General features: G+C 27.8%; 4 protein-coding genes across 4 annotated transcripts; all 4 read right to left on the bottom strand.

Moving 5' to 3' along the window:
• Positions 1–1,137: 1,137 nt before the first annotated feature.
• LOC128667488 (odorant receptor 4-like) lies at positions 1,138–2,841 on the bottom strand. The gene is made up of 6 exons (XM_053737802.1): positions 2,838–2,841; positions 2,441–2,609; positions 2,253–2,355; positions 2,075–2,185; positions 1,440–1,595; positions 1,138–1,203 (listed from the first exon to the last, which is right to left on the bottom strand). Exons 1-6 carry the CDS (start codon positions 2,839–2,841, stop codon positions 1,138–1,140), a joined length of 609 nt encoding a protein of 202 aa, XP_053593777.1.
• A 3,269-nt stretch (positions 2,842–6,110) lies between these two features.
• Positions 6,111–6,941, bottom strand: LOC128667487 (uncharacterized). The gene is made up of 2 exons (XM_053737801.1): positions 6,307–6,941; positions 6,111–6,216 (listed from the first exon to the last, which is right to left on the bottom strand). The coding sequence occupies exons 1-2, from the start codon at positions 6,939–6,941 to the stop codon at positions 6,111–6,113; spliced, it is 741 nt and encodes a 246-aa protein (XP_053593776.1).
• Positions 6,942–7,872: 931 nt separating this feature from the next.
• LOC103580758 (odorant receptor 4-like) lies at positions 7,873–10,491 on the bottom strand. The gene is made up of 5 exons (XM_053737800.1): positions 9,854–10,491; positions 9,174–9,273; positions 9,000–9,110; positions 8,782–8,937; positions 7,873–7,926 (listed from the first exon to the last, which is right to left on the bottom strand). Exons 1-5 carry the CDS (start codon positions 10,489–10,491, stop codon positions 7,873–7,875), a joined length of 1,059 nt encoding a protein of 352 aa, XP_053593775.1.
• An 803-nt stretch (positions 10,492–11,294) lies between these two features.
• Positions 11,295–17,225, bottom strand: LOC103580653 (uncharacterized). The gene is made up of 11 exons (XM_008562485.2): positions 16,419–17,225; positions 16,192–16,284; positions 16,019–16,129; positions 15,805–15,960; positions 15,695–15,729; positions 15,376–15,386; positions 13,620–14,088; positions 13,434–13,533; positions 13,245–13,355; positions 12,028–12,183; positions 11,295–11,348 (listed from the first exon to the last, which is right to left on the bottom strand). The coding sequence occupies exons 1-11, from the start codon at positions 17,223–17,225 to the stop codon at positions 11,295–11,297; spliced, it is 2,103 nt and encodes a 700-aa protein (XP_008560707.2).
• Between the last annotated feature and the right edge of the window lie 333 nt (positions 17,226–17,558).

Raw genomic sequence — 17,558 nt, 5'->3', positions numbered from 1 at the left:
CTTATATTAAGAAATAAGAAAAATTTGTGACATAATAACTATAATATTTTCTGTTAGTTAATAAAAAAGACTGTGTCTAAAGTAAGAAACATTTACTCTAAAATTTTGTACATTTTGAAAACAATGATTTTTTTTTTTTTGGTAAGGGTACAATCGCTTAAAATTTTGAAAACTTTAAGACTTAATTTTTTTTTTTTTTTTATTTATGAACTTAGTAATTATTGAATTAAGTTACGTGTTAAAAAATAATTTCGTATAAATAAACGTACATAGCCGATTAAAATAAATCAAACTTTTTTTTTTAATTTACTGCAAATAGTGGATTTCTACTACGTTTGAACAGTCTTACAAATGAGTTTATTAAGTAAAATAGCGCATTACACACCAAGGGAGGTAAGTCGGGCATTCCAAGCCGCGAGTAAAATTCCCTACCTAAGCCTGAAGGTTTATTTCATGGTGTGTAATATACTGTTTATCATTAATCAATGTATTATTGGTGGTACAAAACTTCTATGACATTACAAATCATGCTTTGTAATATCTTATTCGGTGTAGCAGATTTATAAAAGTGCAATTAGAAAATTTGAACCATACATTGTCGAAAATTTTGAATCCAAGGTTTGGTGTAAATAATTTGATGTTAATATTTTGAACACTGCCGGTGTTAAAGTTACACAACGTGCGATGCTAAATTTTTAACCATATCCGTACTTCTAACTCATATCTGAATAATTTAATTATTAAATAATTTATAAAAATAATAGTATATAAATTTAATTTATTAAAATTTGAGATGAATTATATAAAATCAGCTTTAAGTAATTTTTTTTTTCAAATTTAATTTAAATATTTGAATAAAAGATCTACCTTTTTATCACAGGAAATTCCAAATGGCACTTTTTTTTTAGTAGTATGTTTTCAACAAATATATATATATATTTTTTTTCTTCATAATACAGCCATTAATTTGATTATTTTTTTATTGATTTATTGAAATTATCGATAATGATATTATTTAAAACACTCATAAGTGAAGCCTATCCACGATTACAATATACTTTTGATTGGTTTTTATGGCTAATGTTCGTTAAATTCAGTTCAGGTTAATAATTAAAAGTTTTTTTAAAGTGAAACTCCTTATTCATTACTTTGCATATTTGAAGCCTTCAAAATTTGTAAGTATGCAAATCCAGTCTTAATAATCTAAAAAAAAAAAATTAAATCTGTAAACTATGAATCGCCAAACCTGTTGGCTACACCAAAGTAACCTTACGGATATTAAAGTGTAGGAAAATTTTTTATAATCTTTTTATAAAATCAATGAAATCGGTAACTGTGAGAATAATAATTTTAAAATACTTCCTAATGGAAAGTATGGCGGTCTTGAATTTGCAATGTTAACTAATTCTGTAAAATATATTAGTTTAAAATTTACTTACTTGTACATAAGTTATGTATGATAGATCAATTATTCCACCAGCACTTATTTTTTGAGGTCGTTGAGACATATTCATGATCAAAATAAAATATTTTCTTGCTTTAAGAGGAATTTTATACCAGTCAGTCATGTAGCATTGATTGCCAATTTCGATGAACTGATTTAACATTTTTTATGATCAACGATGAAGATGAATCATTATTTTAAAATTTTTTACTATTAAATTAAAAAGACGGCCAAGCAAAATGGGTTTTACCTGAAAATTTGCCACCATTGAGTACACGGAAAAAAAAAGCTTCAGAAATATTACAATATTTAATATATTTTAGTAAAAAATACTAATTGAATTATTTTTATTATATATTACTAAATATATAGTGAAAATTAATACTATAATACTATTTTATTGATATTCTTTATTGAGAAAATATCAATTTATCTAAAGAGAATAATATTCAATAATTACTGACTGCTGGGTAATACATTCACCACATGATTCAACGATTTTTATTTTATTTTAAGTTTATCTTTGATAGCACCCGAAAAAATCAATGGAAATTCCTTTTTTTGAGGATTATATATCTTTAATAATTTTGAACATTCCCATTTTGCTCGGCCCGTCTCTTTTATAAATACCTGAGAGTTAAGAAGCTCGCTGAAGTAACACAGTATCAATATATTCAAACTCAAAGCGAAAAATAACATAATATACGGTATCGTATTTGCGATGTCTTGTGTATCTAGCATCTATATTAAATATAAATATATAGAAAAGTAAATCAAATTTAAATGTAACAATTAATAACCTACTTACCCTTAGAAAGCAAAATTCATCAATGCACAGAAGTATAGAAGATGCACCAATCTCGACCAGACAAATTTCTAATAGCGCTTTTCTGAGAATTTTATTTGAAAATCTAAATAAAATAAAAAATATTATTTTTTTTTTTTTTATTTAAAGAATTTATAAAACTCCGTTATTAATTTTCAATTGAAACTTACTCAAGTACTCTAACATGATTTCGAATCATAATAGACATTTTTGGGTATGAGAATTTTATTCCATCGAGAAAATCATTTATCATTGACTTCAGTTGAACAGTGACTATTTGAATTTGACTATTGGCATGAGTTACTAAAACTACTGTCAAATTACAAGTGCTAACGAGCACTGTAAAACAAAAAAAAATAGCAATAACATGAAAAAAAAATGTTATTTCATACAATGGAGATGAATTAACACAGTCTACAACATTGTAACCAGGAAAAATAACAAGTCGTTCCGAAGTGTTTCCGTAATCATTTCGAAATAAAAGAGGTATCACGTGAGGCATAAAAAAATTATACAACGCTCCACTTGTATACATAAGTACTGAAAATACAAAAGTTATCTTGTTACTCATTTTCGCATTTTTTATCATGATTTTTTCTTCTTCTTGGCACTTAATCATACTCCAGTCAATTTTTATATGCTCTATTGATTTCATAATAGTGTTACAACGATAAATTATAGCTAAATATTTAAGTAATACCACAAAAATAAATGCAATTGGAGCAATTAAAGTCACTTGTTCGTTAAAATCCTTGGCATAAAAATACATATGAATACACCTGATAAATATCTGCCACAAAAACAGTACAGTTACAATAAACGCATGAATAATAGAAATTATTTTTTTAAGTGTCAACGATTGAAACATAAGTGGCCAGATTGCTATTATATTTAAAAACCAGTAGGTGTACTTAAAAACGTAGTAACTATTTGAGTTGTTGGGTTTATTCGATTGATTATATTTTTTTTGACAACGATCCATAATGCCCGGTTTTAGTATATATATTATTATTCGCTAACTGAATGCTGTGTTTTTATGATTCTTCATTAAGAATGAGTGTTCGATTGAGCGCTTGCGTGTTAAGTAATACAAGTATTTTCAAGTGGTAACCGAAGCAGGAATTAATAAATAAGATTTAATTAATTATACACTGTCTATGAGAACTTTGCGATATGCCATAATATGTATGGTTTTGATAATGTATAGCAATAATGTGAGTGTTGATATAAACAGGAACGATAATACTTTGTATCCGGTAAAAATTAATTTTGAATGTCTTTAAAGTTTTATAACTTTTTGTCGTAGAAATTACTATTTTATAATGAAAAAAAAAAAAAAAAAATTATTAATTTATATTGAGACCAATTGTCGAAATTTCTGTTTTAAATTTATGTTAAAGTTTCTGATTTCAGATAATTGTTTCTAATAATGCTAAAAGGGAGTTTAATGTGTGTGTGTGCTAACAAAATTTTTTCGTATGACATCTTTTGAACATGAGAGCCCGTGTGTGTGAATAAAATTTTGAACCACTGTTCTCGACGAATCAACTGATTGGAGTATTTTTTATAGAGAACTAAATCCAATGAATTTTTAAAATCGATCAGTTCAGTAGTCTCTTATAATTTTCTGAAAAATGAAATTTGAAAAAAAATAAAATTATTTTAAAATAACTTGTGAACATTGCGATCAATTTGCTCAAAAAAATTTTTATTGCTAATATTTGGATTAAATAGTTTGACACTTTCATAAGAAATTAATTATGTCAGATTTATCGAGTGTTATCATGGACAAAAAGAAATTACTTTCTTACAGCTAATTTATTTTATGATAATTTGTGAGACAATTTGAACAGGAAATCGATGTCAATTGTAATCAAACTCAAGTTCAGAAGAGACGTTTTTCATTGCTGTGAAAATTTTTTTTTTTTATCTTTTTGGCTGTCGTCCCAATTGGACCACGTGCCAGATTACTGTGAAAAATAATTCACTTGTTTGATCATTTGAAGAGAAGATATAGAAAAATTTTGCTTACATATACGGACACCTATCGTTCCTGCTTACATAAATTAACTGAATTAAATAAGTAACGATTTAATCCAACAAATATTTTTATTCAAAGAAATGTTTATAAAGTAAATGATTTATTTGAATTCACAAATAATTTTTCTCAGTGTAATTGAGCTTGATTCTTAGGGTTAATGTTCGTAGAACTCAGTTCAGAATGATGAAATAAATTTTCTTAAAGTGAATCTCCTTATTCATTACTTTGCGTATTTGAAGCTCTCAAAATTTGTAAGTATGCAAATCCAGTCTTAATAATCTAAAAAAAAAAAATAAATCTGTAAACTATGAATCGCCAAACCTGTTGCCTACACCAAAGTAACCTTACTATAATAAAGGTTTTACTTGATAAATAATTGGTTTATAAGTTTTAATTATTAAAATATAAAGGAGGATCAAGCACAATGGAATTTATCTGAAAACTTGCAACAAGTGAGTACATTTATTTATATTGTCAAAGTATGTTTAATTAGTACAAATCTAAGGTTAGAAAAATTTCAAGCTGTTCTTTGGTTATAAGTTTTTTTTTTATTTTTGAAAATCGAGTTTTATCGAGAAGTTCAAAAATAAAAAGAAATCATTTTTTTTTCTTTTGGATTCTTTTTTTTTATACACGTTTATGGCTTCTAGTAACAATTTCGGTGCCCAGAAGGGTGATTAAAGAAAAAAATAATAAAATAAACTAAGTAAGATAACTTTATATTCATTCATAATTGAACTTGTAAAAGGAAATAGGGTTACAGTGTCAAATATCGACCGAGTTCCATATTATGACCGGGTGAATATTCACTGATTCATTTTAAGAGAGTAAATATCCTTAGAATTTGAAAACTTGTTGAATTTAATTCATGAAAAATATGTAGTCAGAAGTTCTAAATGTTTCATTAATTATATTCACTGACTTTTTAATTTTGAGGGTATTGTGGTATATGTGGCACTGTGATTCTATGTTATTTAGAAATAAAAAAAAAAATTTTTTTTCTGATCTTTTCTTCAAAATTATGCATTATTTCACAATTGTATAAAATTTACAAATCTTTATGAAATTTTACAAAATGTTATGAAATTATATAAAATTTCGTACAAATAATTCTCTGGGATCTTGATAATAATCATGTGAAATTTTATAAAATAATATGAAATTTCATAAAAAATTTTTAAATTTCATAAAATGGTATGAAGCCCGTAAAATTTTTTTCCGGTAGGCGATATTTTCTCTATAGTGTTTCCATTTTGCTTGATCCTCCATTTACTTAATACCTGAGAGTTAAGAAGTTCACTGAAGTAAGACAATATCAATATATTCAAACTCAAAGCGAGAAATAACATAATATACGGTACTATATTCGCGATGTCTTGATTACTTAACAGCTGTAAAAAATTTAATTTCAGCGTACACGGAAAAAAAATTATGGGAATGGTTCCCATAATTTTGTGAAATTCTTTTCTATACCAGTATAGGAATTACGACCAAAAATTATAGGAGCAGTTCCTATAATTATGGAAAAGCTATCCATACCATTATAGGAATGGTTCCCATAATAGTATGGGAATAGTTCCCATAATAGTATGGGAATAGTTCCCATATCATTATGGGAATGGTTCCTATATTGGTATGGGAATTGCACTCATACTTTAAAGGGTTGGTTCCCATAATATATAGTAACTATCCCTATAATAGTATGGCTACAGTTCCTATACCATTATGGGAACTATTCCCATAATGCATAGGAACACTTCCCATAATTTTCTTTCTCGTAATAAAATTAAAATTAATGATTAACATAATCTTAAACAACAAAATTCATCAACGCATAAAAGTATAGAAGTTGCACCAATCTCTACAAGACAAATTTCCGATACAAATTTTCTCAAAATTTTATCAGAAAATCTAAACAAAATAAAATATACATTTTGAACTAATTGTATTTCACTTGATAAATAAAGTAAATATTAATTTGATATGAAAACTCACTTAAGTACTCGAATATGATGTCGAATCATGTTTGACATTTTCGGGTATGAGAACTTTCCTCCGTCAAAAAAATCTTTTATCAACGACTTCCATCGGAAAATAACTATTTGAATTCGGCAATTTGTATGCGTTACTAAAACTACGATTAAATTACACGTGCTAACAAGCACCGTAAAACAAAAAAATACAGTAATAATATGGAACAAGTAAGTTATTTCATACAATGGCGAGGAATCAACATTGAAAACACTATTATAACCGGGAAAAATTATTAAACGTTTGGTATAGTTTCGGTCATTATTTCGGAATATAAGTGGCATTACATGAGGCATCATAAAATTATAAAATACACCACTTGTGTACATAAGTACTGAAAATACAATAGTTATTTTTTTACTGATTGTTATATTTTTTATCATTATATTTTTTTCTTCACGACACTCAGTCATACTCCAGTCAGTTTTTATATGTTCTATAGATTTCATAATCGTATTACAATGAGCAATAATATCCAAGTATTTAAGTAAAGACACAAGAATAAATATCATAGGACCAATTAAAGTAACTTGTTCATCTAAGTCGATCGCATAGAAATAGACGTGATAACATCTAAAAATTATCTGCCATAAAAGCATAGTAGTTACAAAAAATACATAGATAACAGATATTATTTTTCTAATAGCCAAAGACTGAGAAATTAATGGCCAAATTGCTATTAAGTTTAAATACCAATAAGTAAATTCAAACGCGTCACATTTGCTTGAATTATTTGAGCTGCTAGGTCGACTAACTTTTTCAAGAAGTTGATCCATAACGCGCGGTTTTCTTTTATATTCTTCTTTTCATAATAACTCAGTACAGCGTTACTTTGAATCGTTGTTAAGAACGGGCAGTATGTTTTGCGCTTGCATGGGAAGCAAATAGATGAACTTTGAATTATAAACGTGGTAAATGTTAATAATTAAGAGTCTATTCATTTTAAACTGTCTATGAGAATAATAGTAATATATTATGTATAGTTCGCTGTACATTATTGTGATGAAGGTAGAGTACATTTTACAAATATAAAAAGTTTGATAAGATCTGTTTCTTTATTAAAAGTTCAAACTATAAAAGATATAATATTTGGAAAAAATGAATTTATTGATTCGTGTCGGGTTTACAACTAGTGTCGATGTTTTGAGACCTAAGAAATTGTTTCTGACCGTTTTTAGGTAAATGTTAGAACATATGTATGAATATGTGCATGTGTCTATTAATAGTGAATTCCTTATCTATATCGTTCGGACGTTAATTTGTTGTCATTTTTCTTTTTCTTCTCCATCAACTATTGGCAGCAGTAATGTGACAGAAGCATTAAAAAAAAAACAATAAAGACATCTAAGACAGAAAGTCTGGATATTTTAAAAAAAGTTTTAATAAAAGAAAAATCATTTAAAATGAAATAAGCAATTGAGCTGCGCAGTTTTGAATTTTCTAACATTTTTAATCATTCTATTGAAATAATAAAAATATACAATAACACATTTATACGTGAAAATTATTGTTATTTTTTAAAATAACTTTTTATAGCTCTACCATACGCATAATATTAAAATAGGCAACTGAAGTTTTCAGGACCTTAAAATAAATTTAAAAAATTATTAATTTTTGTAGATTCAATCTTCGTGTTTTGGTAACTGAAGCCAGATCAAATGAAACAACTTGAGACCAATGATGTATGTACAAATTAAACTGTCAACTTTATTTGTTAGAACGACTCACAGTTATTCTGAAGCTTACAATATTAAACACAAACGTAACTCTGGAGAAGTTGAAATAAGTCAGAAAATAATGCAGCACGTAGAAACAAAGTGTTTTCGTCCCGAAGGCAGAAAATGAATATAGATTCAATTCAATGATTCGCATTACTCTTAAATTGGTTCATTTCATCTTGCCAATCAGATATTAAACTACGAGTTTCAATGCAGGTAATATGAACAATAGATTACACGCTTTGAAAAGAAAGTAGGATATCTTAATGTACGTGTGTGGATGCCTACTCGAGCCGAAGACAAGGGTGGCAAGCACATAGATTCAGGCTTACTACTTTCTTTATTCATAGTGTAGTTACTATTTTTCACCACATCTATTACAAGAAGTTTTAATTTCTGCCTGTTTTTGAGGAATGACGCATCGCATTTTAATTTCCCACTGCAGAAGATAGTATATTATATACTTAGACCAGTAAAACAAGAAAATTCTCAGATTGCATGTAATTGTTCGCCGAAGCTTTCTTTTTTAGTGGCCAAGGTTCGTATACTATTTTTCTGCTCGACGGAACCGGAAAGTCGCAACTTCGTTCAGAGCAGCAGTCAGAAAGTTGCCACTTTTCGGCCGAAGGCAAAAAATACTATTTTCTTCTCATTTAACGGGGCAGAAATTCGAAATTTTGTATAAATGTAGTGAAAATAGAAAAAAAAATTCAATACATACCGAAGTAAAACCATAACAAGATAATTCAATTAAACCACCAGCAGTGATTTTACCTGGATGTTGAGTCATTCCAATAATTAAAATAAATTCACGCGCAGTTTTAGATGGAAGTAAGTACCAATTAGCCATATAAACTGATTGTCCAATTTTTTCGCCCTGTACAGAATTTAGAACTCAAAGTAAAAATTATTTAAACAATAAGATAATGAATAACGTACTTGTTCCTTTAAGAGCTCACCAATGTAGCAAAAAATCAAAACGCTTGATATAAATGCTATCAACAATGTAAAGTATATTGCAAAACCAACCATTTCGTTGTGTCTCCATACCTAAATGAATTAATAATAGAAAAATTATTTTTCATTTGCTATTTTCAAATATGAACATTTTACCATCATACAATAGTATTCATCTACACAGATAATAATAGTCGATGCCAAAATTTCAACGAAACATACTTCGTTCAAAATCGATTGGATATTCTGCGATAAACTATAAAAATCCAACAATTATGAATGATAAAAAAAAAACCGGTAGAATAACTCGACCAATAAAAGGATGACCCCCAATAGTTAGATAAAATATATTTTTCTAAAATTTCACTGAAAATATCTTATAAATTATTACAAATAATATCGAATTCCTGATGTTAATTTTTGATTAATTCGGATAAAAAAAACTTTTATAAGATTTTATCGGAATGTTTAAAGAGAGCGCCTATTTTTAGGTGGTTCATTCATTTATAGGAATATTTGTTTTTCTTATGAGAAAAACTGCAGTTTTTCCTTTTTTTCATGTACTATTATTTATCACAATATTTTTATGTTTTTATAAGGATTCCTTATGAATTTTCATGTGAGTATAACATCATTTTTAAATTTATCAATGTTTTATTATATTATTTCTCTAAAAAACTACGAGAAAAAGCTTAATCATCTATTTATTAGTTAACTAACCCAAAGGTTAAAAAAAGTATGGCACATTTATGACGCATCTATTTGAAATGCGTAATCAAAAAATTGATCAATAATTAAATAGATAATAAACGTTAACTATTATTTTGAAAACTCACGTAATCACTCTGTTGTGCAGTATAACTATTTGAATGATTTGTTTTTGGGAATAATCATTTTTCATATCACTATTAGTATTCAAGAGAGCTTTTATTCTAAAAATCATAATTTGGATTTGACCACAAAGGTGAGTGACAAAAATAGCACCAAGATTACAGGTACCAACCGTCATTATACATACAACTGCACCCATTAAAATATGACTAATATAAATTAACACGTAAATAGACATTATTTGCGTATCGAAAATGTTATTGAACATTGAAGTTGGAAAAACAAGTGGTTTATCTGTTGAATTCCGCACTAAAGAAAGCGGAGTACCTGGTAAAAATGGAGCTGCTGCTTGATGAGATATCCCTCCACCAAACATGAACATAGCAAAATAAACAGTCACTTTGTTACCCTTTTGTATATTTTTGAACAAAAGATCCCGCTCAGTGTCATTATTTATTTTTGTCCAGTCTTTTTCGAGTTCATTGAAACATTTTATAATTTCTTTTCGGCGATAGATCACTGCAAGATATTTTAATGCACACGCTATACAAACTCCGATAGGACCAAATAATGCTATTTTAACTCTATAGTCTTTTTCATAATAAAATAAATGATACAATGCAGGCACAATAACAAACGTCATTAAACCTAGGCAAATAATTCTTGTAATTTTATTCAAATGTTTCTCTGCAGTTGTTGTGTAATCAGACATCAAAGTCCACAGGCCTAATAATGAAAAAAGCCATCGCGTATGTTTGATTGATTCTGTAATTCCAATTGTATATTTCATATCCTTTCGAAAAAAATTTTTGTTATGTAAAATCTTCATATTTTTCGGTTATTGTACTAGTGCTGTAGAAAGCAATTGATTACGACAGTAATACTACAAGAGAAAAAAAAGTCATATTATTGCAGAAGACAAATTTATGAGCTTCTGTCTACTTTCTTGCATTTCTCATTATCGATTATTGTTTATAATAATTAATATATATAAGCACGTTAGCGTAAGACAGAAAAAAGACACTAGCGACGTAGATTAATTATTAAAACCCTTTCGACTACTTCGTTATCGACAATATTATTCACATCGTATTTCTTGTATATATTTAATTGCAAAATAGAAATCTCAGAAATTTGGCGAACTGTTGAAATAAAATTTACTTGTGCTTTAAAACATCTATCTAGGAAATAATTTTGGTTTAAAATAAAAAATACTTATTTTTAGAGTATGAAAAGTGGTGATCGTGTGATCTTAAATATAATTTAGTGATGTTAGTATAGCTTTTGCGAAAATTTATTTTATAAGACTGTCTTTTATAAAATATATGTATTATTTTTACATTTTAAAAATTATTATTTTACAAAGATAATTTTTGTTTTCTATTGCTGTTGATTTTACTATGATTGTTATTATTTCAATCTTCAATCATGCATGGGTAATGGTTCTTACTCAGTTACAGTTCTAAGCATGTTTAAGTATGCAACTGAAGTTTTAATAATCTAAAAAATAAAATATAAATTTTAAATATTATTTCCGTAATATTTTCATCGAAGTTTGAAACTTTAATGTTTTCTGTACTTCGCTGAAATGAAACATTTTCAGTGCTAATACTATACTTTTGAATATTGATAGTATACTGTGCGATAAGTGCGGTAAGTTGTCGGTTGTTCACTCGCTTCAGTGTTATTTGTTGAAGTGTTTGAAAAGATTTATTTACACACACCCACACACATACGCGCGCGCGGGCACGCGAAAATAGTCATGAGTCAAAATAGCTTGCTGGGACCTCAAAACCTCGAAGTATAATGAAAATATGATTTTTTGAAAATCGGGTTGAAAACAATAAGTTCCCAAATTTTGGTACAATCATCAATTTTCGTTGTAGGACGTTAAAAAAAAAAAATTTATTTACATTATTACTTGGAAAGATTTTTATATTATGGGGTAAAATACGCCAAAAGCGATTGTTTTTATGACTGTACTAACTTCATAGGATTTAACAAATATCAGTATGATCCCTTTCGAAGCCGATCAATGTTCGTATTTTGTTCATTAGGTTCTCTGTTATGACCAGTCTCCCCTACTATTAATTGAGATTATAATCAATCAAATACTGTGCATATTGTGAAATTACTGTATTAGAATATAATTAGTTAATTGTATATTCAATATATTTACGTTGCCAAAACTGCGAAGAGTCAATTCCATCATACCACCAGCCGTTAACTTTCGTTGATTATTCGATGAAGCAATAATGAGCATCAGTTGTTTACCTTTATTCCTAGGTATTTTGTACCAGTTTATCATGTAGGTTGATTCTCCAATTGAAGTACACTAGAAAAATTATTGTTTTCTAACTTTTTACTTTCATGAAAAAGCAAAAAAAAATAATCATGATTATCGATTTAAAAAATTAAAATTTTTTTTGTACTTTTATGTTCGTACTCTGAGAGAAAAAATATTTGTATCAAGAAAATATCCTTAATTTAAAAATAGACTTATTGATGATTACAGCAAATGATTAACCCATAAATTAGCCAACTTTGTTTTTTTAATTTTTTCAATATTATTTTTTGTTCTTAAGGGTTCGTAGTTATCCCACTCTCCCCTAATTATTTTTAGGGAAATATATTGTACGGTAAATTACTTATAAGGAAATATATAGTGTACGGTAAATGATGATAGGCTTTACGATAACTCTACTGTAATTAACAATAAAGATAGTACTTTCAATCAAGGATAAGTACTTTGCTATTGATGATCGTACAAGGAGTTACCATATTTTTATAGTAATTCTACCATAAATTTGCGCATGCGTACAGTCATGCTACGATAGGATTCTGGTATATTACAGGGTGTAACGCTTAAATAACCGAATGACAAAGCAGCCACACACAAAAACCATGATAGAAAGGCACAACACGGTCGGTTATTTTGTCGCGGTTATTTTGTCTTTGGTTGAATTGTTACGTAATCATATTACAGTGAGATTACGGTATATTACCCTAGTATCATAATCTATGGTAATTAACTGTAATATTGGGTCCACTAGGGGTAATATTGTCCAACAAAATAGTATTTTATGCAACATTTCCTTTTAATATCTGAAACTATTGGAAAAAAACTAATTTAAGTCTAATGTCGTGAGTACAAAACAACGTTGATTAAAATGACGTAGAGATATTCTGAGTTTAATAAAAGGTTATCGTTTTTAGAAGAGAAATCCATTTATTTTATAATACTACTTCGTATTGCTTTGGAATCCGCTTGTTTTAACGAATTTAATAATGATTGACACCTGAAGTCTCGATATTACCGAGATTATTTTATCAAGCAGCTTGACTCATTAGCTCATGTGAAAATTATTTCGAAGATATAGGTACCTATATATTTACCTGCTTCTTTAACAGTTCACCAATATAGCAAAATATAAAAATATTAAAGCTTAACGCTACTAATAACATTAAGTACGTCAGAATATTTATTGTTTCACTGTTACTCCATTCCTGCAAAAAAAATTTTTAATTATTAGTACGAAACTCTTTTATTTTAGATTGTTAAAAAAAAAAAATTTGCCATCTTACAGTCATGCAGTAGTACTCAAGTAAGCATATGATAAGAGTTGATGCCCCTACTTCAACGAGACAAATTTCACGTAACATTTTTTCTATATTCTTTGAAAAACTAAAAAATAATTTAAAAATTTTCATTAATATTACAATTATAAGAAAAAAAACTTGACGAACCAGCTATAATAAATAAAGATTTACTCTAAAATTCTAACATGACTTTGTATAATAGATGCGATCCGGTTTTCAATAATACCATCTATCTCCAGACTTTCTTTATTTACCAGATTTTTTAATTGCGATTTTAATATGTCCACTTGTCCACATACATGACTAGCAAATACTGCCGCCAAATGACAAGCCGCTGTCGTAATAGTTTGCATTACCATGCCACACGTTAAATGGAGAATAAAAATAAATTCGTAGATTGGTGTTTTTTGACAGTTTACAAATATTTCATTTCCTGGATAAACAAGCGGTCTGATTGTTTCGTTGGCTTCATTCACCGTACTACCACTCCAAATTGGCATTATTGTATGATATGACACACCTCCAGAAAACATAAATACAGCACAAAGTTTTGTAATATTATGCCCAATATCAACATTTTTAATCATTTCTAGTCGGTCTTGCTTTCTTTTTGGCCTAGCCCAATCACTTTTAAGATGCTCTAAACAATGTGTAATGATATTAGAACGAAAAATAATGAAGTAATATTTGCAACAGTTCGTAAGACAAAAACCAAATGGTCCCATTAATATTATTTTTACCGCTGGATCAGTTTCTTTGTATATCATATGAACACAGCACGGCATAAAAGTTATAAACATTATAAATAAGTTTAATATAATTATAAAAACTGATGACAATTTGCTAATAAATTTATAATCTTTTGTAACTATTGACCACACACCCAAAGGTTTAAGGATCCATTTTGTTAATTTTAAATTATATTCTATGTCCGCATCAAGTTGAGTATTGTCATTACTCATATTTTACTTTCGTGAAGACTAACTGACAAGTAGAAGCCGTTCTTGTCCCATTGAGGAAGAAAAGAAAATAATTTCGATAACTCGTTTTTTTATACAATAGACTATTTTTTGCGCATGCGTTAGATTGTAATTGTCGGCATAAAAATATACGCAAACTTTAGATGGGTATGAGCTACCTCTTTCATATCAAAGTTTATACCGCAATTACAGTTTTTTTAAAGTTTTTAGATGTTCCTTAAAAATATAAGTTTATAACTAAACAAAAGTTTTTATAGTTTTAAAATAACCCTTAACAAATGTTTATATTTGAACGATTGTTTTTGAAGTTTGAAACTTTATTTTTTAAAAATATTATTGTGTAGGTGCGATTATTTATAGTTCTCTCAAAATAGTTTGTTTTTATATAAAATTGATGATACTAAACCGATATTTTTGAATTCAAAAAATTTTAATATAACAATTCATAAGTTTATAACTACTTGTTATTGATTAGTATATATTTTAAACAGTTCCTATAAATTCAAAAAATGTATACAAAAATCTAACTCCGCAACCTAATTGTGAAATCGATACCGTATGAATTTCAAAGACTTTTGCAAAAAAGTTGATTATAATAATGACATTCTTTACTTTCTGAAATAAATTATTATTAAATGGTGTTATATAGATTTTTTTCAATAGTTTAATTTTATTGATGGATATTTTAAAACTGTATTTTACTAAAATCATTATTTTAAAATATATTATATCGAAAAACATGTTATTGAGTAAATTAATTAATTATACAAGTACTTTCAAGCCGATTTAATTAATCTCAAAAAATTTCATACTGTTTTCGTGGTTTTGTTATTAGCTGCACGATGACAAAATCAAACCACGAAAAATATAACCATAATAAAAATAACTGAATTACAGAATGTCCGGAAAAAATTTCAAAAAATATAGATAGTTGGATTTTATATTACCTGTATTATATCTTTACACCCACATGTATTATTTGAAAAATTGGAAAAATATGTTTGTTTAATCCTGCCATTTATTATTATCAATGTATTTTATATAAGTATATGTCATAAAAAATAATAAATCTTTCATTTTATTTCATACTGAACTTCCCTGGCTCAGAAATTCGATTAAAACCGATTCATTCCGATTAAACTCAATCGGATTTAATCGGAATCTTTAACCAGGGAATTTAGAGACTTATTTTTTCATTTTAAATCATAATACGATATTTTGAAATCAATGCCTAATAATCATTTATTTCATTCCATTAATTTCCGTAGGAAATTGAGGTATACTGCTGATGTCCGCATCACCTACAAATGAATAAAGCACAAAAAATAAGCAATTAAATAATAAAATAATAGTTTGAAAATAAAATCTTTAAGTACCATGCCGAAAGTATTTATTGACAGAGGTATTAATTTTCCGGCTTTTATTGGATTATAATTTTGAGATATTGCAATAGTCAATACCAATCCTCGAGCAAAATGTTCAGGAATTTGATACCATCGAGTCAAATATGTCGATTCGCTTATTAACTTACACTATAATTATACAGTATTATAGCGTTATGATAAAACTAGTAACAATAAACACTTTTACCTTCGTAGTAAGTAATTCACAAACGTAGCAATATAAAAAAATATTATATACGAATGATATAAGAAGCATTACGTACGTTGTCATCCCTCCAGTATCTTTTTGATTCCAATCCTTGACATTAAATTTTATGAAAAAAAGTGTTCGAATTGATAATAATTCCATGTATTACTTACAAGTAAAATATAATATCCTACAAGACATATGATCAAAGTACATCCCACGACTTCGATAAAACAAATTTGTTGGAATAAATTTTCAATTTTGATGATAAATCTGAAAAAGTAAAAATTATGTAGGAAAATAAACAAATATGCAGAAGTGGGGCTTCACGTATTAAGGCCTGAACGTAAATTTTTCGGCAAACTTTTGGAGTGGGCCGTCATGCCCCGGTTTCACTTACATGTATAGCGTACCTAATTGATTTGACATGTTGTTCAATAACTTTTGAATATTTTTCAGCATATACTTCATTTTGTTGAAAACTATTAAGATCGCTAAGCCACACCATTAAAATTTCCAATTGTCCACATGCGTGTGTTATTAATACCGTGATGAGATTACACGCTGCATTTGAGATCGAAGCTAATACAAAAGCACAGCAACAATGAATAGAAAATACAATTTCATAAGCTGGGCTTTCATATTGATTAAATACTATAAAATGACAAGGGTAAGCAAATGTTCGTTCAGTTGGATCATTTTTATTTTTGAAAACTCCAGACACGTGAGGTAATATACATGCATAAAACATACAACTGCCGTACATAAAGGCAGCGCAAATAATTGAACTATTACGACCAAAGCGAGCATATTTCACCATAATTGCTTTATCTTCAATACCATTTATCTGTTCCCAATCAGAATTCAACTGTTTTATACAATTTCCGATTTGTTTATTACTTTTGATTAGATAGTAAAATTTGATAACTCCCATTACACAAAAACTAAAAACTCCACTAATTCTAAGTCTTGTCGTCACATCTTTTACAATCACAAAAATAAAAAGTATACCCGGTATAATAACGAATGACAAGAGAAATGTGCAAATTATAATGTGACAGAGCGCGATAACTTTGTAAAAGTAAGATGAATCTATGGCGAAATGCCAAACACCTAATATTTTAAGAATCCATCGATTAGCATCTAGGGCATATTTGGAATTGACTGTTTTTGAAGTAATAATCAAATTCGCCACTTTTTCTGACATTATGAATGATTTTTACTTCAACAGAAAATTATTTTCTTACTATCCCAATATTTTTTACCTCTACATTTAAAGCACTTTTATGCGAGCAATCATTCTTAGACACAGCTATGAAAAAAAATATATAGCATTTGCGCATGTGTGTATTGTTTATTTAAAATCTGTCATTTTACTTTATAAGTGTTATTTGAACAAACTACTTGTTTCTATTTTCCTTGTCAATAAAACATAATAAAATTATAACTTCGCTCCAGCAATGAATCAAGCTATAAGATTAATAGCTATTACGACAGAGAAACAAAATTGAACATTGTGCAAACTAAAATATATAAAGAT

Source organism: Microplitis demolitor, chromosome 3 (genome assembly GCF_026212275.2).
Source record: "Microplitis demolitor isolate Queensland-Clemson2020A chromosome 3, iyMicDemo2.1a, whole genome shotgun sequence".
NCBI classification, from domain to species: Eukaryota; Metazoa; Arthropoda; class Insecta; order Hymenoptera; family Braconidae; genus Microplitis; species Microplitis demolitor.
The sequence above is the reverse complement of the archived record's forward strand: the minus strand, read 5'-3'. Positions and strand labels throughout refer to the sequence as shown.